Raw genomic sequence first — 23,914 nt, 5'->3', positions numbered from 1 at the left:
CACAAATAGCTCATATTATATCGTATCTATAATTTTTGAACATATCTGGCAGATATCCATTTTGAAATATAAATGGACAAATGAGAACAAATAATCTCTTAAATTGTGAATTTAAGAAATAAGTACATTTAGAAAAACAAATAGGTGGCGCTAAAATTATGTTGGCGCGAAACAAAGATTCACGTATTCATTTGTGAAACAGAGTAATAAAGAGTGTTTGTTTGAATGTTGTAAAATTTATGTTTATGTGCAAACGTGGAAGACGTGCTGGTTGTGTAATACCCTGAAAACAAAAGATTGGTAAATCATTTTATTTTTTGTCCGAGGAAGTGTTCTGATTCTCAAAATCTAGATGCTAATACTGTATTTACACTAGAACTTTGTTGAGAAGAAAAGTTTATAACTAGTTCGATGTAGAAAGTTAAATTCTCAAACTAAACTATTTCAAGGGGCTAAAAGTTGAAACAGTAGAAGAATAACAGGGACCTAGTGGCATTAATTATTAAACGTTTAAAGTGGTATTTCATGGTAGACTGTAACTTAGTTAAATATGATAAAGGTTTATTTATTAAATTCTTAGCTTCTAACTAACTTTTCAGACAACAAGCTAATAAGAAAGTAGAAAGAGGCGAAGCTGCAAATATAAATATCAGAACAATTTCAAGAGTGAAAGAAAAGAGGATGTCCACATCTGTCTTACGAGAGAGAAATGATAGGTCGGCAAGTAAAAGGTACGTTTTAACATTAAAATAAGTCTTAATATATGTATATTATGTACGATACTAAGCTCATATTAGTATAATCATTATACTAGGCCAACACAAGGTATGTATCTTGTATCCATTATTTTAATTTGGAATATTTTTGTTAAATGTATATTAAATTTATACTTGAAGAAAGTGAGTTTTTTTGTGGGTTTTTTTATCAGTTATAACTACTACATTACCCAATCTTTTCTTAATTGTAAGAACTTTAATTATTCAACATGAAATTGTGTTGTGGTCACCATGACTGAAAATTGCTAATTGTTGTGTATAAATTAGTATTTCTTTTGTTTTATCAAAGTGAAACTATGGTATAGCATAAATGTTATTAAGCAAAGTTAACCTTTATTTTATACCATAGTTTTATGTCTTCTAAATTTAAGCTGAATATTTAGGCCTGAAAAAAGCAATTATTGTTATACACATGCACTCATACCATTGAAAATGCTGTTCAAAATCTGTATTAATATTTTTGTGGTTTTTGTGAAAAAATTTTGATAGTCCGTCTAAATCTCTTCAAAGCTATTAAATGTGTCAATAAACCACTGGAGTTGTATGTAAAAGAAAACAGTGATGGGTATTTGTTAGCTAATGAGCAGCAACTGGAGTTGTATGTAAAAGAAAACAGTGATGGGTATTTGTTAGCTAATGAGCAGCAACTGGAGTTGTATGTAAAAGAAAACAGTGATGGGTATTTGTTAGCTAATGAGCAGCAACTGGAGTTGTATGTAAAAGAAAACAGTGATGGGTATTTGTTAGCTAATGAGCAGCAAAAATGATGGTTTGTTTATCTCATTCTCCAACAAGAATAACTCAACTCACTACTTAAACATTTCTTTAAGAGAATTGGACATTGGATCACCACTCAGCCTAGTTCATCTCATAAGAAAAGTAGTAGCTACTTACTTAAGTGTCTCAAAAATTCAACTGGGAAAATAATATGAAAAATGTAATTTTGAAAATTTTATTTTTTAACTAAAGAGGTGGAAAATATACTTCATCCCTGTAGTATATAAACTGTTACTAAACAATATAATAACTATATTTGCACAAAGATGCATTACCAGTATTACAATTTACCAAAGTACCCAACAAAAATTGCACAGTAATATTTGGAAAACATGATTTTTTTTTAAAGTTAACAAACCCAACTCAGTACAGGTATGTTAATTTTAATCATAGTTTTGCATCTTAAAATTTAAAATTTAAACTTGATTAGGAAAATGTTATTCAGCATGTTCTAGATGTCAAACAGGAAAATTATACCTTTTTGTTTATTAATAGATAACCATATATTTATATTACTCTTACGTTGTTACATCTCATCTCTCTGGTCTTGTGATAGGAGTTTACAGATTTACATTGCTAAAATCAGGTGTTCAATTCCTCGGATAGCTCACTGTGGCTTTGCTATAAAAAATGCACACACTGCCTGTCTGTCACTTTCTTCTATAGTTCTGATATCTATATGGTAAACTAATTTGTTACAAATATTAAAATATGGGTTATTATTTTAAGAACATATTCTGAAGAGAATGAAAATTTTTGCATCAGTTGAAAAACATAAATATTAAAAAAAAAACTTTTATAATTCTAATTGCATTATGTTAAGTATATCTAATATTAATTTTTGTGCAGTATTTGTGTATGTGCGTACTTGCTTATGTGTGTAGGCTGTAAGGTCAACTCGTAACTTGTACCATACAGAAGCAATATTTAAAATATTGTTGATCTTTCCAGTTCCAGAAGTTGGTGAATTTGTAATGGTGGTTAGTTTTCTCAACATTAAACTAACAGTATTAATATAAAATCTTCTACTTGTGTATCTGCAGACAAAGCATATTTCATATATACCAATATTATTTCTTAAGTTCTCTATTTGCCATTTACTTATTTTTTATGAATTAAATAGAATAATTAAGAATTTCATAAAAGGTGTTTGATAAAATAAACTTGTGAATAATATGATTTAATAATAAAATGATGCAGCTAGTTAATTAATAGAACTACAGAAGTTTCTTGGCTATTGTAAGTGATCTGACATTACGAAAGATGAAAACAAATATTCATTTGAGAATGTACAAATTAACATGCACTGGTTCACTGGCGGAAGTAATAATCATAAAGACAAACTGTGGAAATAGTTGCTTTATTTTATGTATATTTGTGTAATATGTATTCCATGTGATACTGTAGTATACAGGCATACTGTGCCTTTTCTTGTTTTAATGTGGGATTTTTAAAAATGTTTCATTTGGTTTTTTGAATTGTTTATGTTCTGGCTGTCTTTGTTCTTTTGTAATTTCCATGAAAAATAACGTGGTCTCCTCATGAGACGTATTGTGAGCTGCACCTTGTATATTAAGGTTAACAGCAGTGTCTGCAATGATATATTGGTTGATATCTCAAAGTTAAAACCACCTTTATGTTTCAATGGGAATAACCAGCCTTTTGGTTGACTCTAGTATCTTTGCATAGTTTGGCATTACATTTTAAACAAAATAACAAGATTTAGCCATTCTAGCACAAGGTGTACTCTTAGTTGGTTTGGAACATAATCTTGATTGAATTTTTCAGTTTTGAAGTAAGTTTCGAGGAGTACTGATTATTTATGACACCTGTCTATCATATGGTACAGGTGTTGATTTGTACTGTTTAATGAAAGTAAATTTTTGTTGTGTATTTACATCTTTTGGGCAGTCTATTTATTTCTTAGCACTAACTCAGTTAATTTTAGAGGAGCTCAGCAATACTTCTTAGTTTATCCTGCTGACCCTCACCTTTCTAGGGGACCAACCTAATTAGGGAAATCAGTTGGCATGAAAATATCATGACAGTAATGAAATAGAATTACTCTTTTAGTGGCTGGTTAATAAATGTAAAAAATAAATACCCACACAAAAGAGTTTGCATTTGGAGTGAAACTGTGAACAGAGTTATTAGTTAAGAGATAAAGTAAACTACATATATCATATAGACCTAAGAAAGTTTTTTAGTTAAGTAAAATACAAATGCACAAGTCTTAGGAAATGAACTCGAAATAACATGTATATAAAAACTTTCAAAGTTGATGGGGAATTTGCTGTTGCACTACATTAATACTTGATGTTTTATGTTATATATTTAAGGATTTTATCTTTTTTTCTAAAAGTCGATTGTTTTAAACCCACCATTATATAGTATTTTTCATTCATTTTTACAAGAAGCAGTTTGCATTTGGACTTTTTTATTATTATTAAAAATCTGTTTTGTTCCTGTTGAATGTATTATTTCATTTTACATAAAACTCATGGTTATTAATATTTTCTGGTCAAGGTGTTTCACACATGCTCAATCTTGTATAAAAAATGTTTCTTTCCAGAAAAGAAAGTTCAAGTTTCCAACCAAAAAGCCTCTTTTCCAGTAATGAAAGAGAAAGGCAATCAAAGACAGATTATCGGTGTGATAGGTAATAAACTTTTTTTCAGTTATATCTGTATATAATCATAGAGATGTTTATGGTAGACAATGGTGTATTTTAAGTGATTTATTTCCTGGTATTGTCAATGGCAGATGACACGTCTTAGTGAAACATTTTGTAATGGGCCTTCTGTCCCTGTTTGAGGCCTGGCAGTTAGGACACTTAACACACAATCTGGATGTTGTGGGCTTGAATCCTTGTTACCAAACTTGTCCACCCTTTCAGCTGTGTAGACATTATTATGTAATGATTAGTCCCATTATTTGTTGATAAAAGAGTAGGCCAAGAATTGGTGGTAGGTAGTGATGACTAGCTACCTTTCTTTTTGTCTGTTGCTCTGAAGGTAAGAATGGCTAGCTTGTGTTTCTCTGCATGAAATTCAAACCAGATCCTGTCCTTTATACACAAATTAATCTAATAATTAATTGTAAACAGTACAAAATTACATGTAATGATAAAGGCAAACTTTATTGGAACACTTGTAGGAACATGACTGACTTATGATACTGTTGTTCTATCTTGATTTAAACTTCTGTATAAAATTATAACATTTCACAGGATGGGACATTATAACAACCTGCTTAAAAATATAGAACCATGTGTATGTAGTAGGATACTTTCAGATGAGATCATAGGAAGGGAGACCATCTTTCTGTGTAGCAAGACTGACTGCCTTGTCTGTAGTTTAACAGCTTTGGAATTGTACAGTAAGGGGTCAGATACACATCAGGTCATTCATAACTGTTTCCTTCAGAAAGCAATGCCTATCTCCCATAATACATTTCTTTATGAAAACATGGGCAGTGGGGAGCAGTAACACTATGAAGGTAGTACTGATGTTTTCTGCTAACCCAATTCTGTGAAACTGCGTACAGCAATGTTTGCTACAATAGAAGATTTGTTAAGTGTACTGTCACAAAATTTTGCATGTTTTTTTTATAAACATTGCAAAAAAATGAGATTTTTTTAATAAAGTATTTTTATTTAAATTTTATCTGAGGATGTGCAGAGTCAATCTGACTGGACAGACTGAGTGGAAAATGATTTTTATGCTAAGAATAAAAATACTTTTTCATCATACAGTTTTCTTACTTTGCTCCTAAATGAATGTAAGTTTGTTTTTTAAAGGCAAAAGGTAATATTTTATCTGATTTCTGTACTTAACACTTACTGCTGACTGACTTATTAATGTATTGAAATGAAGTTTTAAGAATTATAAAGTCAGTTGGACATACATTTGTCTTCTTTCACTAAATAATTGTTTCCACAACTTGATTTCATATTATTCACAATTTCAACTGCTTACCATTTTGTATATATACCGTATTTTTAATTTAATAGTTTTATTGTATGAATTTTGTAGTGTACTGTTCACTGTTACCTGAAACAACCATGTCACGGATAAAAAAATGACCATTTTTCTATACATTTATCTGCTATGAGCATGAACTTCTGCAGTCACTACTTAGTGAGTTAACCCTTGTCAAAAAGTTGTAAAAATTATTAAATGCCTAATTATGCAATAGAAATATCTTGTTAATATTTATTGCCATCAGTTTTAAAAGGACTGTTGTAAGCTTGAAATTAAAATAGTTTTTTTTATTAGTTATAAATGAATATATCAAAAGAGATATGTTGATAGTCTATCAACAGTTCCAAAGTTTAATGTACAGTTTCATCATCCAAACTTGTGTTTTGTGACCTGTCTGCATGTTTTTCATTTTCAAATTATTTTCCAAAACAGACAGAACTTCTATTGTTGATTGGGAAAATGTATTGATATTGCACAAAACAAACAGTTAAGATGTTAAAACTGTACATTAAACTTTGAAATTGTTTATAGATTGCATCTACATAACATGTACAGTATACATACTGGGATCTTGGAGTTAAACTAATAAAAGGAAAAAATTCAGAGTAGTTACACATGACTATGAAGGTCAGAAGTTTTTAGACGTTTTCTTGTAAAACTTAGTGTAAAAATTTACTTTATAAAGTGCATTCAGATGGTAAGTTTATAGACATATTTAATAATAGTTATCTGATTAAATTTTAAAACCATACTGTTAAAGATTATAATGTGGAATATCTGAGTCATCCTCATAGAGTTAATGCAGTTATGATAGGTTAAGAAATTTGGTATGGCCCATCCTTGAACGATTACTTGCACTGTTGAAGAAAATATTCAGCACTGAAAAGTTTTTTCAGCTTTTCACAATGCATATCTAAAATTTTGTGGAGATTTTCTAATTAGCCATTCTTTATAATGGGATTTGCATGTATTTAACCCTGTCAAGTTTGGAATGTGTGTTTTCTCTTTGTCATGCATATCAGTGGTGCATTTTTTAAAAAAAAGAATGTACTTACTATCTTTATTTGTATTTATCACTCTTACTCTTACTTTACCTAACCCTAAATATGATCTGTGTCAGGAAATGTGCATATTTTAAACTGAATCTGTCTTTATATAATCATCTTAAAATGGGCTGTATTAGATACAAGTATTAGTAACTTGATTTTTTCTTACCTTATGTCAAGAAGGAAAAACTCCTGGAAGAAACCATCCCATGAAACAGTTCATCCAGATGATTTTCCTCCACTTGAGAAATTAAGGTAAGTCACTTTATTACATTTGAACGAAATAAAAGTAATCAGTATATTAATGTATATTAATTTGTAGATGTGTTCCAAGAACAAAAAAATAGATGTATTTATGTTGATGAGACAAGAATTGTGCATTTGTTGTGAATTTTAATATTGCACTACACTCAACATCTATTGACAACTAAAAATTTATGTATACATCAGTTATATCAGCTCAAAATTATGAATTGTTATGTGGAAATTGTGCAAATTTCTGAGGCAAACTGAGACTGATATTAGTTCTGAGTGGTGTTTGTAATTAAATAAAATAAACCCTAAATTAAAGAATATCTCACTATTTTTTCTTATTTAAGCTTATTTGCACATTAATGTGTAACATTTATGAAACAGAAAAATAAGTTAGGCATCATTGAATGAATTAGAATTGTGCAGTGTAAAAATGTTTCGTTTTTTTTTTCATTTAGTTTTTAATTGGTAATGCACTGTCCCCTTCTCTTTGGAGCATTCATCTCACAACACCAGTTACAAGAAAACCACTATTTCTTAAATAATTAGACCAGCTATTTTTTGAACCGTATCAAATCCTTTTGTACAAGATACTTTTACAAGCCTTCATTTTTCAGTAGTCACTTTTTATCTATTGATGGTCATTGTTGTGGTTTTGGGACAAACTAAATAAAATTAAGATGGTTATGTCAAACACAATTAGTGTAAAGAAACTTTAGATTCCTAATTTAATTAACTTGAGCACAGTTAATAATATTTTCTATAATACCATGCCATAAATCAACATTTCTCATTGTTCTAGTTAAATTGTCTTTCATATTTTATACTGTTTATTGTATGAATACAGATTTTTTTCTTTGTAATTTAATAGTCCTATGAACAAGAAAAGCAGAACAGAGCGGTATTACAAAGATTTCTCCAGAACCTCGAGTCCCAACAGAAAAAACAGTTTTGGGTGTAAACAGGTTTCAAGGTAGACCCTAATCATTCGAAGTTTAACAAGTCTGTCTTTTGACATTGCACTGTTTTGGGAAAATGAGAATTTGAATTCAGTTCATGAAATTCTTTAATATAAACGTACTTTAAGATTAATAATTTAAAAGTGAAATTTTGATGTCTTTATAGCACAAGACAAGCCTTTGTATTTTTAAACTCTGTGTAGTTCATACCATTTATCGTTCATCCATACTTTATTTCGAGGGAACAATTAAAGACCATTGTGAGAAAATCATCTTTTTAATCAAAAATTTGTTTTGGATATTTTTACTTTCAATATTAGAAACAAAGATATTAAATAAGATTTTTTCATGTGTTCAAACTACTTCACAAGCATTTACATACACACAAAAAAATGAAACAGGAATTAAAAGATGTAAGTGCTTTTATTGTAGTGGCTGCTTTTTGTTTCATGATGCTGTCACATGATTTAAAACACTAACCTAAAGCCTCAATGTTTTATGGAATCTGATTGATCGTCCTTCCATAGTGTTATCATATGCATTTAAAACAGTTACATTCAGGACTGCTGTAGTTGGTTGTGGTTGAATTTAGTTCTCTTATACTCATGGTTATTAGTAAGAATCCTGAGAGCATTGGTTGCATACTAAACATTTAACTATATATGGGCATGTTTTTAAATTGCAGTCATAATTTAAACTTTAGATAATGGATGTGTCAAATTAAAACTGTAGTAAACATGACAAAAAATTTTTTATTATTTCAGATGTGAGATATTATGGGATCAGCTTGATCCCAGTTCATACTTTCTATAATATCATGCATCATATAATCATTTCTTAGTATTTTTAAGTTTTTATTTCATTAGTATATTGTTTCTTCTTTGAACAACATAGTTCTATGGACAGAAAAACCAGGCCAGGCAGATATTATGAGGCTTTTTCCAGAAACACGAGTCCCAACAGAAAGGAAGAGGATGGTAATCATGAACTGCTTTCAAGGTAACTTTTCTTTGATCATTTGAAACATGGCAAGTCTATATTTTTACATCATGCTAGTTTTATGTTTTTATTACATTAGTATATTTTTTCTTCTGTGCACAATATAGTTCTGTGGACAAAAAAAGCAGACCAGTAAGATATTATGAGGCTCTTTCCAGAACCATGAGTCCCAACAGCAAGGAAGAAGATATTGATCATAAACTGATTTCAAGGTAACTTTTTAAATCATTTGAAGCATGGCAAGTTTGTCTTTTTACATCATGCTATTTTTAAAAAATGACAACTTAGATGCACCATGTATGTATTTCTGTGATGTAGACATACTTCCAACTTAATAACTTAAACTAATATATTGTGTCTATTCTTTTCAAAGATTCACCTTTATTGAGCATTAGTTTATTTGCTTAATACAATGAAGGGTCTTCATTAGGTTTAAAAAATTATCATCAGACATCAGATTTAAAATTAAGAGTCAGTGCTAAATGTTTGAACTGTGCAGTAAAATTGATTTACTTTTTGTAACACATCCAAAGGTTTTATTTATTGTTTTCTCTGATGACTGATAGATTTGTGCATTCATCTCTTTATTGTGCCAAAAGTAAACAGTTTAGTTTATTGGCTGGCTGTTTGTTTCTATTGGAGATTTCAAGTTAAAAACACATGATTCTAATGCAAGGACTTTACAGTTGTAAATACTGACAATTCAGTATTCTATATACTTAGTTATACTTCTCTACTATCATTCAATGAAGATGATGTGTAAATATATAAGCAGCAACCTGGTGGTTTTATTTATTTAACATTTTTTTACACTACAGAGGGTAGACAAAGAAGTGGCCCCTTTTGAACATTTTGTTAATTTGTTACACCTTTTATTAGATAACAGAAAATTATATAAAACTGTGTTTTTAGAACACACTTGAGATCTATTCAAATGTGATCTAAAATTCTAATTTCAACACTGGCTTTTGCAAATTCCTGAACTTTTAAAATATTTTAGTTAAGTTATATCGTAGAAAGTGTTGTGCACATGCTGTGATTTCCTGGATCTTCTTATTTCAATTAGCCTAAAAAAATGATCAAATGAGTTTTTTTGGAACTGTGGAGTTGTTAAAAGATATATCTTAGAAATAAGAAATTGATGTTATGGAATAGCCAGGTTGTTCACATGATATCAGTTCAATTGAAAATTTATGGGATGAGTTAAATCGATTAACAAAAGATCATAAGCCAAACATGGGAGATGAACTTTTTGAAATATTCAAGGAAAGATGGCAGTCAGTCACTCGGAAATATCTGCACAAACTCGTTGAAGGCATACCATATTGGTGTGAAGCAGTACTAAAATCAAAGGGAATGTCAACTAAATATTAACTTGTGAAACTGGTTTGTGTGATTTTGAGGATCATTTTGTAGGCTAATAAGATCTAAGAAACTACGGCAGGTGCACAAATTTTTTATTAGAAAGTATAACTAAAGTCATGAAAAGTTCAGATCTTTACGAAAGCCAGTGTAAAAAAATTAGGATTTAAGATAATATTTCAACAGATCTCATTGAGTGCATTCTAAAAACGTATAGTTTTACATATTTTTTATCTAATAAAAGATATAACAAATTAACAACATTTTCAAATGAGGGGGACACTTTGTACACCTCCAGTATATAAAACATATTTAATTAAAAAAAGTTAATATGAATCAAAAATAAGAATAAAATGTTTATAATAATGAAAGGGCATATCTGTGTGTAACCATCATAGCTCCAAGAAATTTGCTCCCATACTAAATGGACCCTGAGGGTGTGCACCTGGGGATTATTACTTGTCCACCTGCTTGCACCTGTTTTTAATGAGACAAGCTAGCAAAAAACACAGAAAAGAGGCGGTTCTTTATTTTACCAATGGAAATCATAAACTGTGTGTGCATCTTTTTAATGAGGCAAGCTAGCAAAAAAACTAATAGAAAAGTAATGGTTCCTTATATAACAACTTCTAATATATCTGAAAAAGCCAGTACATTTTGGAAACAATGGCTTTAATGTCATGTTGCTTAGCAACAAAAGTATAACCTAATATTGTTATAAGTCTACATAGTGAAAATATAAAATGAAATGTATACAGAACAAAATTTAAAATTTGTCAATTTTGTCATTTAGAGTCTCCGTTGATTAAATACTTTTTTTTTTAAATGTTGATGATATAACAGAAAACACCTTAATTCAGAAACAATTGAGGTTTAAAATCAAATGCAATTTAACACGTGCTGGCTTTCATGTAGGTTAGATAATGTAACATATGGTGACATCTATAATTATCTGTGACATAGTCATCTAGAACATATCAACTTTTGCTAATTAAAAGAATTAGTTGTCTTGGCTACTGTTGCACTTACTCTAAAGATTTGTTTGAAATATCCAGCGAATTTTTGGTTAAGGTATGGCTAATTGTTTAGTGTGCCCAGGCTAAGAATCCAAATGTTTCATGTTTCACATCTCATTGCTATAGAAACATGGTCTGCACATTAAACCATTATGCATATAAATTATACTAAATTCCCATTACGTGGTTAGGCATAAAATAATCATACAGTTGGAAGTGAATGCTGTTGCTCTGTCAGTTAAAAATTAAGGATATATGCACAAATATCCCTTGCATAGTTAAGCAGGAAAATGCTCAAATAAAAGAAGATAACTATTTTAATTGTCTAAGTATCACTGTTTTAAAAAATGAAAATGTTAAATTATACTGCTGAAAATATGTGTTGAATAGAAGTGTATAAATGGATTACGTAGTATGTCTAAGTTAAACACACAAAAGTAGGGTATGGTTTTGTTCAGTATAAGCTTTTGATAACTTTTGTAATTAATGAAATTTGTGAAATTATGGAGAAGTCCATGAAGTGTTACAGTGCAGGGTGAGCAATCATATTTGTAAACTTGCTAAGTTCTCTCCATCTATTAGTGATAAAAAAAAATATTTTGAGGAAAGAATCAGAAGTCATGGTCAATAAAATGTCTATCAATTAATCTCGTTTGAATATTTTCTTACAATTATGGAAACAGAGCTATCATTTAATCAGAATGTTTTTTTCACTTGCTCAATGTGCTTGGCAAACTTGTACACAAAGGAAAAGTATATATTTGAAACAATAATAAAAATAATATTCCATAACTCTTCGTTACCTTTCTTATTGCAGTGCTATCATGTGATTTAGAACACTAACCCAGAAGCTCATTGTGTTTTGGTTAAATTTATTTTATTATGCCATTGTATTTTCATATGGTTTCAAACAACAGCTAAGAGACAGGGTGTTTTAGGGTTAATTTGTTTGGTTCTCATTTTATAGTGCTGTCACATGCTTTTATAAACAATAATACGCAGGATCACTGTGGCTGATTTTTGTTACATTTAGTGCTGTTATTATTCATGATTTAAATGACTAAAAGTCCTTGAAGCTGTTATTGTGTGCTGTATGTTCAGATTTGTATGGATCTGTCATTAAAATGTGGAACAAAATTTAAAATTAAGGATTTGTGTATTTAATCTGGAAACTTGTGAATAATGGGGAAAAAAATCTTCAGATTTAAAAGTTAATTAAATGATCCCAGAAGGTAATTTTTTACAGCATTGCAACATAAATTAGCATTTTTTAATATAATTAAAAAGTCATATTTGTAATTCGATAGTTCTCTGGGCAAGAAAAGCAGACCACTGAGGTATTATGAGGCTGTTCCCACAACCTTGAGTCCCAGCAGAAAGTAAGAACATTTTTATCATAAACTGATTGCAATGTACTCTTTCTTAATCATTCAAAGTATAGGAAGTCAGTGTTTTTACATCATGCTATGTTGGAAATATGGTACATTGGAAACATGAAATTCTGTAAGTTTAATAATTTAAATTAATAAATTGTGCAAATGCTTTTTATAAAACTTACTTTTATTGAATATTAGATTATTTACTTAATATGTTGAAATGTATACATTAAATTAAATTTTTAACTGAGAAATTAAAATAAACTTAATACTTTAGTTTTAGATCTGTGACCCACTTTTCGAATATTTTCTGAATTCATAAAGTGTGCAACAAAAGTGCAGAGGTCATATAAAACTAATTTTATGATAAAAACATAGGTTTAATTTGATATTTTTACTGGTGATTGTTAGATGTACTTAATTCATGACACTATTGTGGTTAAATAATTTGTATTTACTGGAGTTCTAAAATAAAGGCATCGTTATCCTATGAGGATGTTACAGTTGTTAAAATGGTTTTCAAAGACCACAAAGACAGTTAATCACATTGTGTAGTTGGGTGCTTTTCACTATCAATGTTTATTTTACCTAATTATCAGTGAAGGTAATAAGTCACAAATGTTAGCTTTTTCTAAAGTTCTCATATTTGAGTATTGTATCAAAATATTTTACTGAAAAACTGTATGAATCAGAAACAAGACAGAAACAATAAAAATATAGCAGTAATCTTAGTTTCTGCTTCACTTAGTCTACCAAGGCTGGCTAGAGATATCCAAGTGTGCCCAGATTGTGAATCCAAATGGTTCATGTTTAAAACCTCTTTGCTGCTACAATGCGCTTTGCACATTGGAGGCATTTGTCCATACAAGAATGATGGTCAAATCGCACTTTAACCAAATTTTAACTAACCTGAGAGTTGGCAGTATGTGCTCTTGATTCTAGTTTAGCAGTTCAAAATTAGAAACAGATATGCACAGACAGCTCTTGTACAACTTTGCTTGAAAATTAAAAAAAAAAAACTTAACCACTTTTTGCTGTTGTGTTTAGTTTGTGACATATTGAAAATAAGCGTTTTGTACCATTATATAAAAAGATAACGTATGTTCTTTTTTTTTAGTTATGGGTTCTTAGAATTTATCTTCATTTTTAGGATAAAAGGGTTTAACTTTTAATTACTAACCTTTAAGGAATTGTCATTTTATATTGTGCCTGCTCATTTCTTTCTCTAGAAGTTAACCTGACATTCTGCTCAGAAATAATTATCAGATCAGTGTTGTTTTTTGTCATAAAGTGAGGTTTGAAAACACAGTTAAAAATGATTCTTTTTTAATAAAAAAATTCAGAAACTGGAGAACATGATGTTAAAGCTTATATAATTCTAGGCTTGACTTTTAAATAGTTGGTTCTTAGTAAAAATGAGAAGACTCTTTCATTACTTTTTAAATGTTTTTTGTAGGTTTTACCTACAAGCATGAATTGTTTGAGAAGACATTATAATGAAAGCCATATTTTGTATCTAACATGTATTTATTGACTGAGTTTTTGTTGTTGTTGTGTTGTTTTTTTTGTCTTCACAACTAAAACTGGAACTAATATTTGTGTCAGTGATGAACAAGAGCAAAAAATTTCTGTAAACTTTGATGAATGGAAAAATTGGAGACTTGAAAAGGACTGGGCAACTTTAGTTGAGGAAGAGGAAGAGAAATTGGAGACAAGTTCATCAGTGAGGTAATAACCATTAAGTGAAAGAAAATGGAACTGTTAGTATTTTATAAGTGTGTACCATTATATTAGTGGTAGCATTATTTTTAGGGTGCAAGAAAACTAGACATATTTATGATACAATGTGATAATTAATCAGAAATTAGAACTAACAAAAAAAATGTTACAAACTGTGGTATTTGTGTACTAGCAGCAAGGGTAACTGAATTCACGGTTAAATTAGTTTTAACATAGCATTATAAGTGATGATGAATTATAAATACGATCCAAATTTATGTCTCGTATTGTACTTGAGCAACGTGGTATTCAGTTCCATACACGCAACTTTCGGTTATTTTCATGTAATGTTAATACTAATAGAAATTAATATATTTTGGTTTTAAATTATTAGATTTAATAATGAGATTTTAGAAAATTAGTTGCTTTGTAGAACATTAAAAAATAAGTCTTGATTAATTCAAAAAATATTGACTGCCAATGTACAGTTTGGTTTTTCACTTTTGGCTGTTAACCATTATTTAATTTTAATTGAAAATGAAACTTAAATATTGGGTCATAATTTCTGCACAGCTATGAGAAGTAAACAAAGCACTAAATGATGTTTCTTTTCTTCACGTCTCAAATGTGGGTTTTTGTATTTGTTTAAAAACTATCACTGCTTGAGAAAGTAATTAAGTTTTTGTTTCTTGTGATTTTTCCTTTTCTTGATTTCATTGTATTGGTATAACATTTCATTCACACCCTTTTATGGCAACTCAATATCTTTGAAAATAGCTACAGACAAATTTTAAATACCATTGAACAGAGCAGATTATAAAATTACTTGTACAATGTAAAGTGAATAAAGTGATGTGGGAAGTAATTTGTGGTTTTTAGGAAGATGATTTAGTAGAAAGTTTAGAAGACTGAGAAACAAACTACAGATCTGTAAATTTTTTTATGGTTTCTATAACATATTTTCATGTTAACTTATAGGCTTGAATATTTCCTCTATAGAATGACATTAGACATGCTTAAGTAAGTTTAGGTAGTAGAACAGGTTGACAGCATAATGTTCAAATGTCTTAAATGTGTATCAAACCCTTATTTATTTAACATTATTCTTAAGCTTGTATCACATTCATATAATGTAGGTTGGTAAATATGTGTAGGTAAAGAAACACTAGTTGCATCGTAATTCTCTCAAATAAATAGTGCATGTATAGTTCATTATTTTTTTTTTTGTTCTTTTGTGTAATTGTGTGTAAAAGACAAATCAAAAACCTTTTGTTCTGTCTGAATGAAGCATACATTTTGGCAGAAGTGTAAGTAGACAGCCAAAAATGATCATTGGATACTTTCACCCAGGCTTAGCTAATTTGGTGTGAACATAATAATTCAGATTTTTTTTAACAGTTATAAAATTTTCTGATTCAACCATTTAAGGTGAATTTCTGTACATGGTGAGGGAACCTCCCAGAGGAGGTAAATTGAAAGAACAGAACCTTCTCTGGCAACCTTAATGTTGAGAGGTTTAACCGTAACACACCACTTTGGCCTTGAATTACTGTAGACGAGCAGCTTTCGGGTGCTCCCCAGGGTCATTTGGCTAGTCCACTTGAGCTAGGATCAACCAAGTACCAGTGTTGGACATTCTCAACAGGTGTTGTGGACATTGTGTCTGATACTGGTGTTTGGATATAGTATTCATGAAACCATAGTGTTGCTGCAGTATCTTTGTTTGGCATTGCAGTGTATCCCTTCATAGGGTTCTGTGGTTGGTGGGGAGAGTGGGCAATGAAGTGCTTTTACTTTATTATTGATATTCCCATTCATGAAGAAAATATAAAAATAAAATTGAGAAAAAAATGTTAAATGGTAAATGACCATGAATGGATGGCTGTTCAACAATCATCATCACAGTTGGTTTCTGTACTTCAATTTATTTCTCATTCTGCATTTATTATCTGAGAAATCTTTAGGGCAGGTGTCCCCCTTTTTCAGTCAAAAAGAAGACATTTTGATTAAAACACCATCCACAACACACTAAACTCCTTAATTTGAAGAGTATTGGAGATGTATTCATGGAGTTTACTCCCTATGCTACCCTGAATTCCTCAATAGAACTTATTGCTGAGAGGGGCTTGAAGAACATTCCCTTGTCAGGGATTTTCGTTGGTTTTTCCAGCTAAGGCGTTTCTGTGGTATGCCAAGCCTCCTCTCAACAGAAATGCTCCCTGCCCCATTCTTCTCCACATAAATAAAAATGTCCACTTTGATACAATGGAACTGTTGGGATTTTTGATCATATGTAGATGACATTAAGGATTTGATTGATTCTTATCATCCTATGTGTTTCTCCTTACAGGAAACATTTCTGAAACCTGCCAATGTAGTCACCTTTGGCAGTTTTCTATGTATAGTAGTGACAGATTGTGTGATAAATGAGTTCATGGAGGGATAGCACTGCTGGTCAGTCAGCTTTTGGCTGACCTGTCTCTGCCGATAGATACACCCCTGGAGGCTGGTAGTCATCCATGTTTTGTTGATTTGTACCATTACTCTTTGTTCTTTCTACCAGCTTCCTGGAAAGACCAATGATCAATTAGACCTCGATGCCCTCACTGAACACTTATAATCTTCCTTTTCAATCCTGGGGATTAATGGACATAATCCCCTCTGGGATGGTGCTGAAATTGATGGGAGGGATCATTCCATATAGCATATGGTATCAGATCACAACCTTTCTCTCATCAGTACTGGTTCTTATACATGTTTTCATGCACCTAGTCAGTGTTTTGCTGCTCTTGATCTCTCTCTGTTTCCCTATCACTTTGACAGAAGCTGACTGTCCCCATACCTCAATGGAAGTTCAACCAGGCCATCTGTTCTCTTGAAATTTTATCCTGCTTTTGTCTGTAGTCTATCAACAGAAGACTGTGTGGTAGCAGTGACTAATTGTATTGTCCACACAGTTGTTTGGCATATTCCTAAAACCTCAACATGTTTTACATGGTATCTTCATCCCTGAAGGCTTAAAAATGGGCCTGGGATACCTTTCATAGGTACCCCACATTTTTTAACCACATTGCATTTCAGCAAGCTCGTGCATGTGTCAGATGTCAAAGCCAGAAGGAATCTTGGGTTAAGTTCACAACTAATGTCTCTTTTGTCTCCAGTTCCAAAGCATACAGGATAAGATTCAGTTGGCAGTATTCTTTGGCCCCCTTTTGATCTTACTTCCTGATGATTTGGAAGTTGCTCATGCCCAGAACATCACAGATGCTCTCAGGAAAAGCTTTTCTCATGCATCTAACACTTCTACTTCATGCCCCACCTTCATAGCCATCAAGACTCGGGCAAAGCGATTTCCTGTTTCCCTTAGGGATGATCATCTCTGACTATAAATGCCCCTTTATTTACACTGGTGAAACTCAAGCCTGCTCTTCATTGGTCTGGCAGTACATCAGTTGAACTTGATGATATTCACCATAAGGTGCTGCACCATTTCTCTCCTGCCTCTTTTGCTACTCTGGTTGTTTTTAACTGGATCTGACAAGAGATTGCTTGGTGCTAGGCTATTGTCTCCCATTTTCTAAGCCCAGGAAGGATCCCAAGATTCCTGCAAACTAATGTCCAATTGCTTTGATGAGCTATATGTGTAAGATCTTAGGAGGGTTAATGCTTGTCTTGTTTGATTTTTTTACTCAATCTCCACTCGACCACCCAGTGTGGGTTTCAACAACAACACTGCACTATGGACCTCCTGATTTGACTTGAAACATTAATCAGGGAAGCCTTTCTTAAGTGTTAACATCTTGTTTCTGTTTTATTTTGTGTTATCTACATTGAGAAAGCTTATGATTCTAGTTGGAGGTATGGCATTTTGCAAGACTTCCTCATATGGGATGTGTGACCATTTCATCAAAATGGGAGTTTGTGTGGGTGTTCACCAGGAATCAGAGCTTGTCTATATTTATCATTATAAAGAAAACACTGGACAAAACAGTGTTACATATCTCATGTCAGTCATCTGGCAGCTACAGGCTGCCTACTGAAGTGGACCACAGGAAAATTCTCTGCCTAAAACCGTCTTCATGCACTTTTGCCACTAGTGGGATACTCAACCCAATCCCAAGTTCTGTCACATTGAAGTTGTGCTTTCTGTGGACCCCAAGGTAAAGTTCTTAGAGCTTTTCTTTGACCATAAGCTGACTTTTATTCCACACATCAAGGAGCTATGCATTAAGAGTTTAAGGGCTCTGAACATGCTTCCTGTCCTTGCTCCCACCTCTTGAGGAGCAGATTGATGTTTTATGCCAAAGATATATTGTGCCCTCATTCAGTTGAAATTAGACAATGGATCTCTGGTGTATGGCTGTGCCATAACCTAGGCATTGAAGATGTTGGACCACGTTCACTATCTGGGGTCTCGGCTCTGCACAGAGGATTTCCACACTTCTCCAGTCTGGAGTTCTACACAGTCCATGAACCTTCTTTACACCTTGGCTGTTTGCAACTGCCTTTACTGTATGCTTCACAACTTTGATTCTTGCCACAGCATCTCACCTGGGATTCTGTTTTACTTCCTCAGTGGGCCATGCTTTTTCACAGTATAAATGTTTTTACTATTTTTTAATTCTATTTAAGATTTTATCTGCTGTTGAGACACTGTTTTTGCTTTAACTTAATTTCTCTTTAAATGTTATTTTTGTACAGGTTGTTTGGCACAGATAGCCTAGTAGCTTTGTGCTGTAAAATGCCAAACTACAGCAAGAATGTCTGATTTTAATATGAGGAAATAAAATTAAGTTATGTTAAGACATATTTCAAGTAAGCTACATGTGAAATTTGTTTAAACCTGAGATTACAGGTTAATCTAATTCTTTGTAATTAATGATTGTTTATGTTGTAACCAACTTTTTTATAATATTTCAGTACACCCACCAAGAAAATTGAAGGACAAAATGGACAGGAATCGTTCAGAAGGTATATATTTAGAATTTTGTAATTATAATGAAGTGCCCTTAGTTTTACAGTAAAGTATAAAAGCATGGGATGTTCCTACTGATATTTGAAGTTTTCATTATTTAGATTTTAGTTTTTTCTGGTTATGTAATTAACAGTATTGTTTTAAAAGCAAGCTCCACTTAGGGAGTGTGGTGATATAAACAGACATAAAAACAAAACATTGATAAATTTAAAATGTTTAAATACAGGGTTCATGTCACAGTAGTAGACAGAGTGCAGGCAGTCTATTGTATAGCTTTGTGTTTAACCATTAAACAGTGGTCATCAACTGATGCTGCTACCTACAACATTCTTGCTGTTTAAGGGTTAAAAACTTAATAGAAAGCAATTTAAGTATGTACTGTGCAACAAAATGCAGTGAAGTGACATTTAACTAGCCTTGATTCTATATCTATTTATTTTTTAGTAATTTACAAAACTTCCTGCATTATTTTGTATGGTTATTTATTTTAGGTCTTTAATAAATGAAGAGTTTGTAAATATTGGATTGATGAAAAGATAAATAAAAAAGGAAATTTTTATTTATCTTTCCTGGAATTGTTCTAAATATATTTTTAGAATAAAATTTCGTTTTTATTTGTCTTTTTAGACAGAAAATAGAGTTTGAGAATGATTCAGATGTGCTCCAGAGAAGACAGAAACAGATTGACTATGGGAAAAATACATTAGGTTATCAAAGATACGTTGCCATGGTTCCCAAGTAAGATTCTTATATTATTCTTCTATTAGTATAAAGGAAATTGTTGGAGCATGTTATATGCATGTGATGTTGAGGTACACAGATATCTGTGCTAAAAGTATCAAGTATCTAGAAAGTGGAGGTTCCGGTTATGTCTTTCAGGGAATAAAAGAATGTGAACAGCAAAGAAAACAGACAAACAATATTGTTTGTGTACTTAGTATAGAAGTAGAACAAACCTTTATTAATGCAACACAAAGGATAAATCTGAGCTTATTGGTCAGTTTCTAGTTCAGTGTTTTAAAGTGGCTGCTAGTACAGAGACCAAGATAAGGACAGAACCTGGGCTTATGAAACAGAAACACTACAACATTTGTCAAGTTAATTCAAACTCTTGGTGTGGTATTCTACAATTCATAGATTAACTATGTTTAAAAAAATACCTGAATAAAGATGTATCTTTCACAAATAAATAGGTAAAACATATTTTTAGTCATTGAATATGAAAACCTTAGTTTTCAGATGGTTGTCTCATCATATTTCCAGTATATTTTTATAAGGTGAGATTTTATTTTAATATGGTAAAGATCAAAATAAACTGTAGGAAAAGTTTAAAGTATAAGCAATAATATTTAGCAGGTTTACAAACTATGTAAGAAAGGAGAGAAACATTTTGATGTTAATAATAAAAAAAATGTTTCTAGAAAAAACCGTACAAAAATTCATCCTCGGACACCTAACAAGTACTTGAAGTACAGTCGTCGAAGCTGGGATACCATGATTCGGATTTGGCGTAAACAGATGCATATATGGGATCCACCTACTGGGGAGGAAGACAACATAGAGTGGTACTATTATTTTTGTTATGTCTTGTGTGATTGTTATTATTTCATCTGCAATTCCTGACTTAGTTATGGTTACTGTTAATCTATGTGACTGTGTTATCCTCTATTGAGGATTCATTAATTTCCCAAATGGGAGTTGAAGACCATTTGGACAGGTCACCTGTTTTAACCCCTTGCACCACTGTGCAGTAATATGTTGTCAGTCAATCAGTAGACACTAAACTGACATCAAATAAGGGAAGCCTTATGTTTTAATTTGTACTGTTGTGATGTCACAAGAAGAATTATGTACTCTGTAGGTTAGCTTCAACACAGCATGTCATACAAACTTCAAATATCATGTGTCTTCAAACTTTAGTTGGATTATTTAATAGTATTTTGTGCTGGTGTTGTACAAGAATGACAAATTTTGACTTCTTGATGAAAAGGAACCCACTTGCAATTTCAGATACATGTATAACAGAGATGACTGATATGGATATGAGAAACATTTAAAACACAAAACAACACTTCAGCTAACTTAGGTTGTTATCTGATGGTCTAAATTTGTTTCAAATTCTGTATATCACAAAACAGCTTTTGCTCTTTTTCCACAAAGTCGATATTTAGAAAGGAATAATAAAAGTTCAGGGTTTAAGATAATTTACTTTACCAGATGTATAGTCAATTTTTTTTTCTTGCATTTAAAACATACATTTGTAGATACTACATGTTTTACAAGCCTTGCACTATTACATAACTAAATGAAAACTACCTTTTATTTATTCTGTCTGTAACTGTTAATTACATATGTTGTTTCTTTCCTAACAGTTTTGACATAGATATAGCAAATATGTCCTTTGAATCTCATACGACATCAGTTTCAACTTCATCAGGAACAGCCTCTTTAGAAGGACGCTACAGTCCAGAGTTCGGCTCCAAATATGAAGACAGACTGAGCTCTAGAAATGATGATGTTCTGGAGTTGGTGCCATTTGAGAAGCATGTTACTGAAGAGGGTGTCTCTAGTACAACTCCATCCTTTAGAAAGTCTGAAGACATTTTCAATGAGTTTGATTTAGATGCTCATTTACTAGAGGAGGATTTCATTGATTTTTAATGGTTTTTCAAGCATTTTTTTTATTTTTATACTTTGTTCTTATTTTATTATAAATGGTGAAAAACATTTGTTTAAAAATATTTTTAATATTTCTTGTGTAAGTATTGTGACACTGGTCAAAAGCTACCAAAAGTTGTGATAGTAAACATATAACTTAATGTAATTTTTCCACCTCTTTAAGTTTTTGTTCTGGTCTAACAGATAATGAGTTGTAGTTAGAAGTGTGATACATTGATACAAGTTATCCACCCTTTCTTTATATATATATAAAAGCCGAGTGTATGACTATTGAGTGTTTTTCCACACACTGCTGCTTTAATAGGATGTTAGGGACCTAAAGAAGAAATGTTGAATTATTAGTTTATTCTTTAATAACAATATTGTTAGTCTATAAACTGATAATTTGAGAGGGTTGTACAAAAGTAGGTAGGAAAATATTCTTGATGAAATTATTGCTAAATGTGTCCTGTAAAATCAGATTTTTTTAGGTGTGGAACTTTTAAGGACATCAACAAAATTTTCAAAGAAGCCTCCATTAAATTAGCTAGCCATCATAAATGGAAAGATGAAGTTTCACATATCTGAAGGATAAATGTGAATTACTAACAAAAACATTTCATCAGTAATTAAATCAACATTAGTAAAAGAGAAAACCTTTATAAATTCTTTGTAGAAGTATAATAGCTAGACAATGTAGTTTCAGTTGAGTTCTGTTACTTGCTATTATTTGATAATGGTTTCAATAACTCAGAAATCATTTGGTATAGATTTTGTTGCCCATGCTTTATTTCTGTAGATAGTAGTTTTATATTATTGGCCATATTTGTTGGTAACTATTTCCCTTTTGTGTTTGGAGGTTATGCATTTTATTATTTATGTAGATAGATATTTTAATTTTTCATGTCTGCTTATCTAATGTAATCATCAGCAGAAACTTAAGTACATTAGTTACTTTGAGAAAACTACCTACTTGTTTCAGACTTTAGGTAGAACTACAGAATTAAAATGAAAAATTATACTGAAAATTAGCAGATTAAACTTTTACTGTTAATTAACTTAAATTAATTGCACTTATCTGTTACTTTATTAACTGCAAACATTGTATTGTGCAAAAATATATGGTTCATTGTAATTACCTCAAATTTTAAGAAATACCATTTTTGTTAGCAAAATGTATCGGTAGTTACTGGTGTGACTTTAGCACAAGAAACAACATATTTGTAAGCTTGCCAAAAAATTGGGAAGGGCTAATAAACTGTTTGTAAAACTTTCCTAACTCTGCAGAGGGCTAAAAATATTTGTTGAACTTGCTTGATAAGAACAATAGAGAAATTCAGAGGCACTTGCACAACTCTGTACATGATATTGTGAAGAACATTTCCATTCCCCAGTATGGAATAGAGAATTATATATAATAAATATATAGTAGATGGGTGCATTTCCTGTCTTAGTGCAGTGTGAAGAGAAACCTTGTAATTTTATGGCGTCAGAAATATCACAAATTTAATCCGATTTCATTTGTATGTAGTTTTGAACAACTTCATTGTACATGTGCTGGCTGAAATATTCATACTTTGATAAATAAAATTGAGAATTGATGTGTTCTGATGTAATTGTGTAATAGTTTAAAGTTGTGTTTTATGATGAAAGTTGTCTGTTTTAATAAACAGTAAACTTAATTCCTAAATTTATCTTACACATGCTGATTCTATTACCACAATAGAAAATAATCGTATTGATTATCAGATTATTGATTATATTGTGATGTAATCAATGTACAACCATCACGGTCAAAGTATTTTCAGTGGTGAGTTTATATTAGCTGGTTATATTCTGAACCATCAGTTGGCATACAAGAATATTAAATTGTTGCAAAGAGTAAAATGTAAGACATTAAATACAATACTGATAAACTGAAGACATGTTGAAATAGCAGTTCATGTTTGACAAGAATGTTACTTCACTTTGTAATTACATAGTACATTTGAAAGTGAGTATTGATACATTATTAAT

At 31.2% G+C, this 23,914-nt stretch overlaps 1 protein-coding gene across 2 annotated transcripts; it reads left to right on the top strand.

The window, feature by feature from the left end:
- The first annotated feature begins 151 nt into the window (after positions 1-151).
- On the top strand, positions 152-23,514 carry LOC143256085 (uncharacterized). Of its 2 annotated transcripts, none has more exons than XM_076512808.1 (13): positions 152-300; positions 600-731; positions 4,126-4,212; positions 6,766-6,837; positions 7,706-7,807; positions 8,688-8,792; positions 8,900-9,004; positions 12,478-12,549; positions 14,152-14,274; positions 19,186-19,236; positions 19,868-19,978; positions 20,662-20,805; positions 21,613-23,514. In XM_076512808.1, exons 2-13 carry the CDS (start codon positions 682-684, stop codon positions 21,899-21,901), a joined length of 1,311 nt encoding a protein of 436 aa, XP_076368923.1. In that variant the 5' UTR covers positions 152-300; positions 600-681; the 3' UTR covers positions 21,902-23,514. The 2 variants fall into 2 exon arrangements, with proteins under 2 accessions (XP_076368923.1, XP_076368922.1); XM_076512807.1 differs by having other exon boundaries at positions 153-300; positions 6,763-6,837.
- The last annotated feature ends 400 nt before the right edge of the window (positions 23,515-23,914 follow it).

This window comes from Tachypleus tridentatus, chromosome 7 (assembly GCF_004210375.1).
Source record: "Tachypleus tridentatus isolate NWPU-2018 chromosome 7, ASM421037v1, whole genome shotgun sequence".
In the NCBI taxonomy this organism is placed as follows: Eukaryota; Metazoa; Arthropoda; class Merostomata; order Xiphosura; family Limulidae; genus Tachypleus; species Tachypleus tridentatus.
The sequence above is the reverse complement of the archived record's forward strand: the minus strand, read 5'-3'. Positions and strand labels throughout refer to the sequence as shown.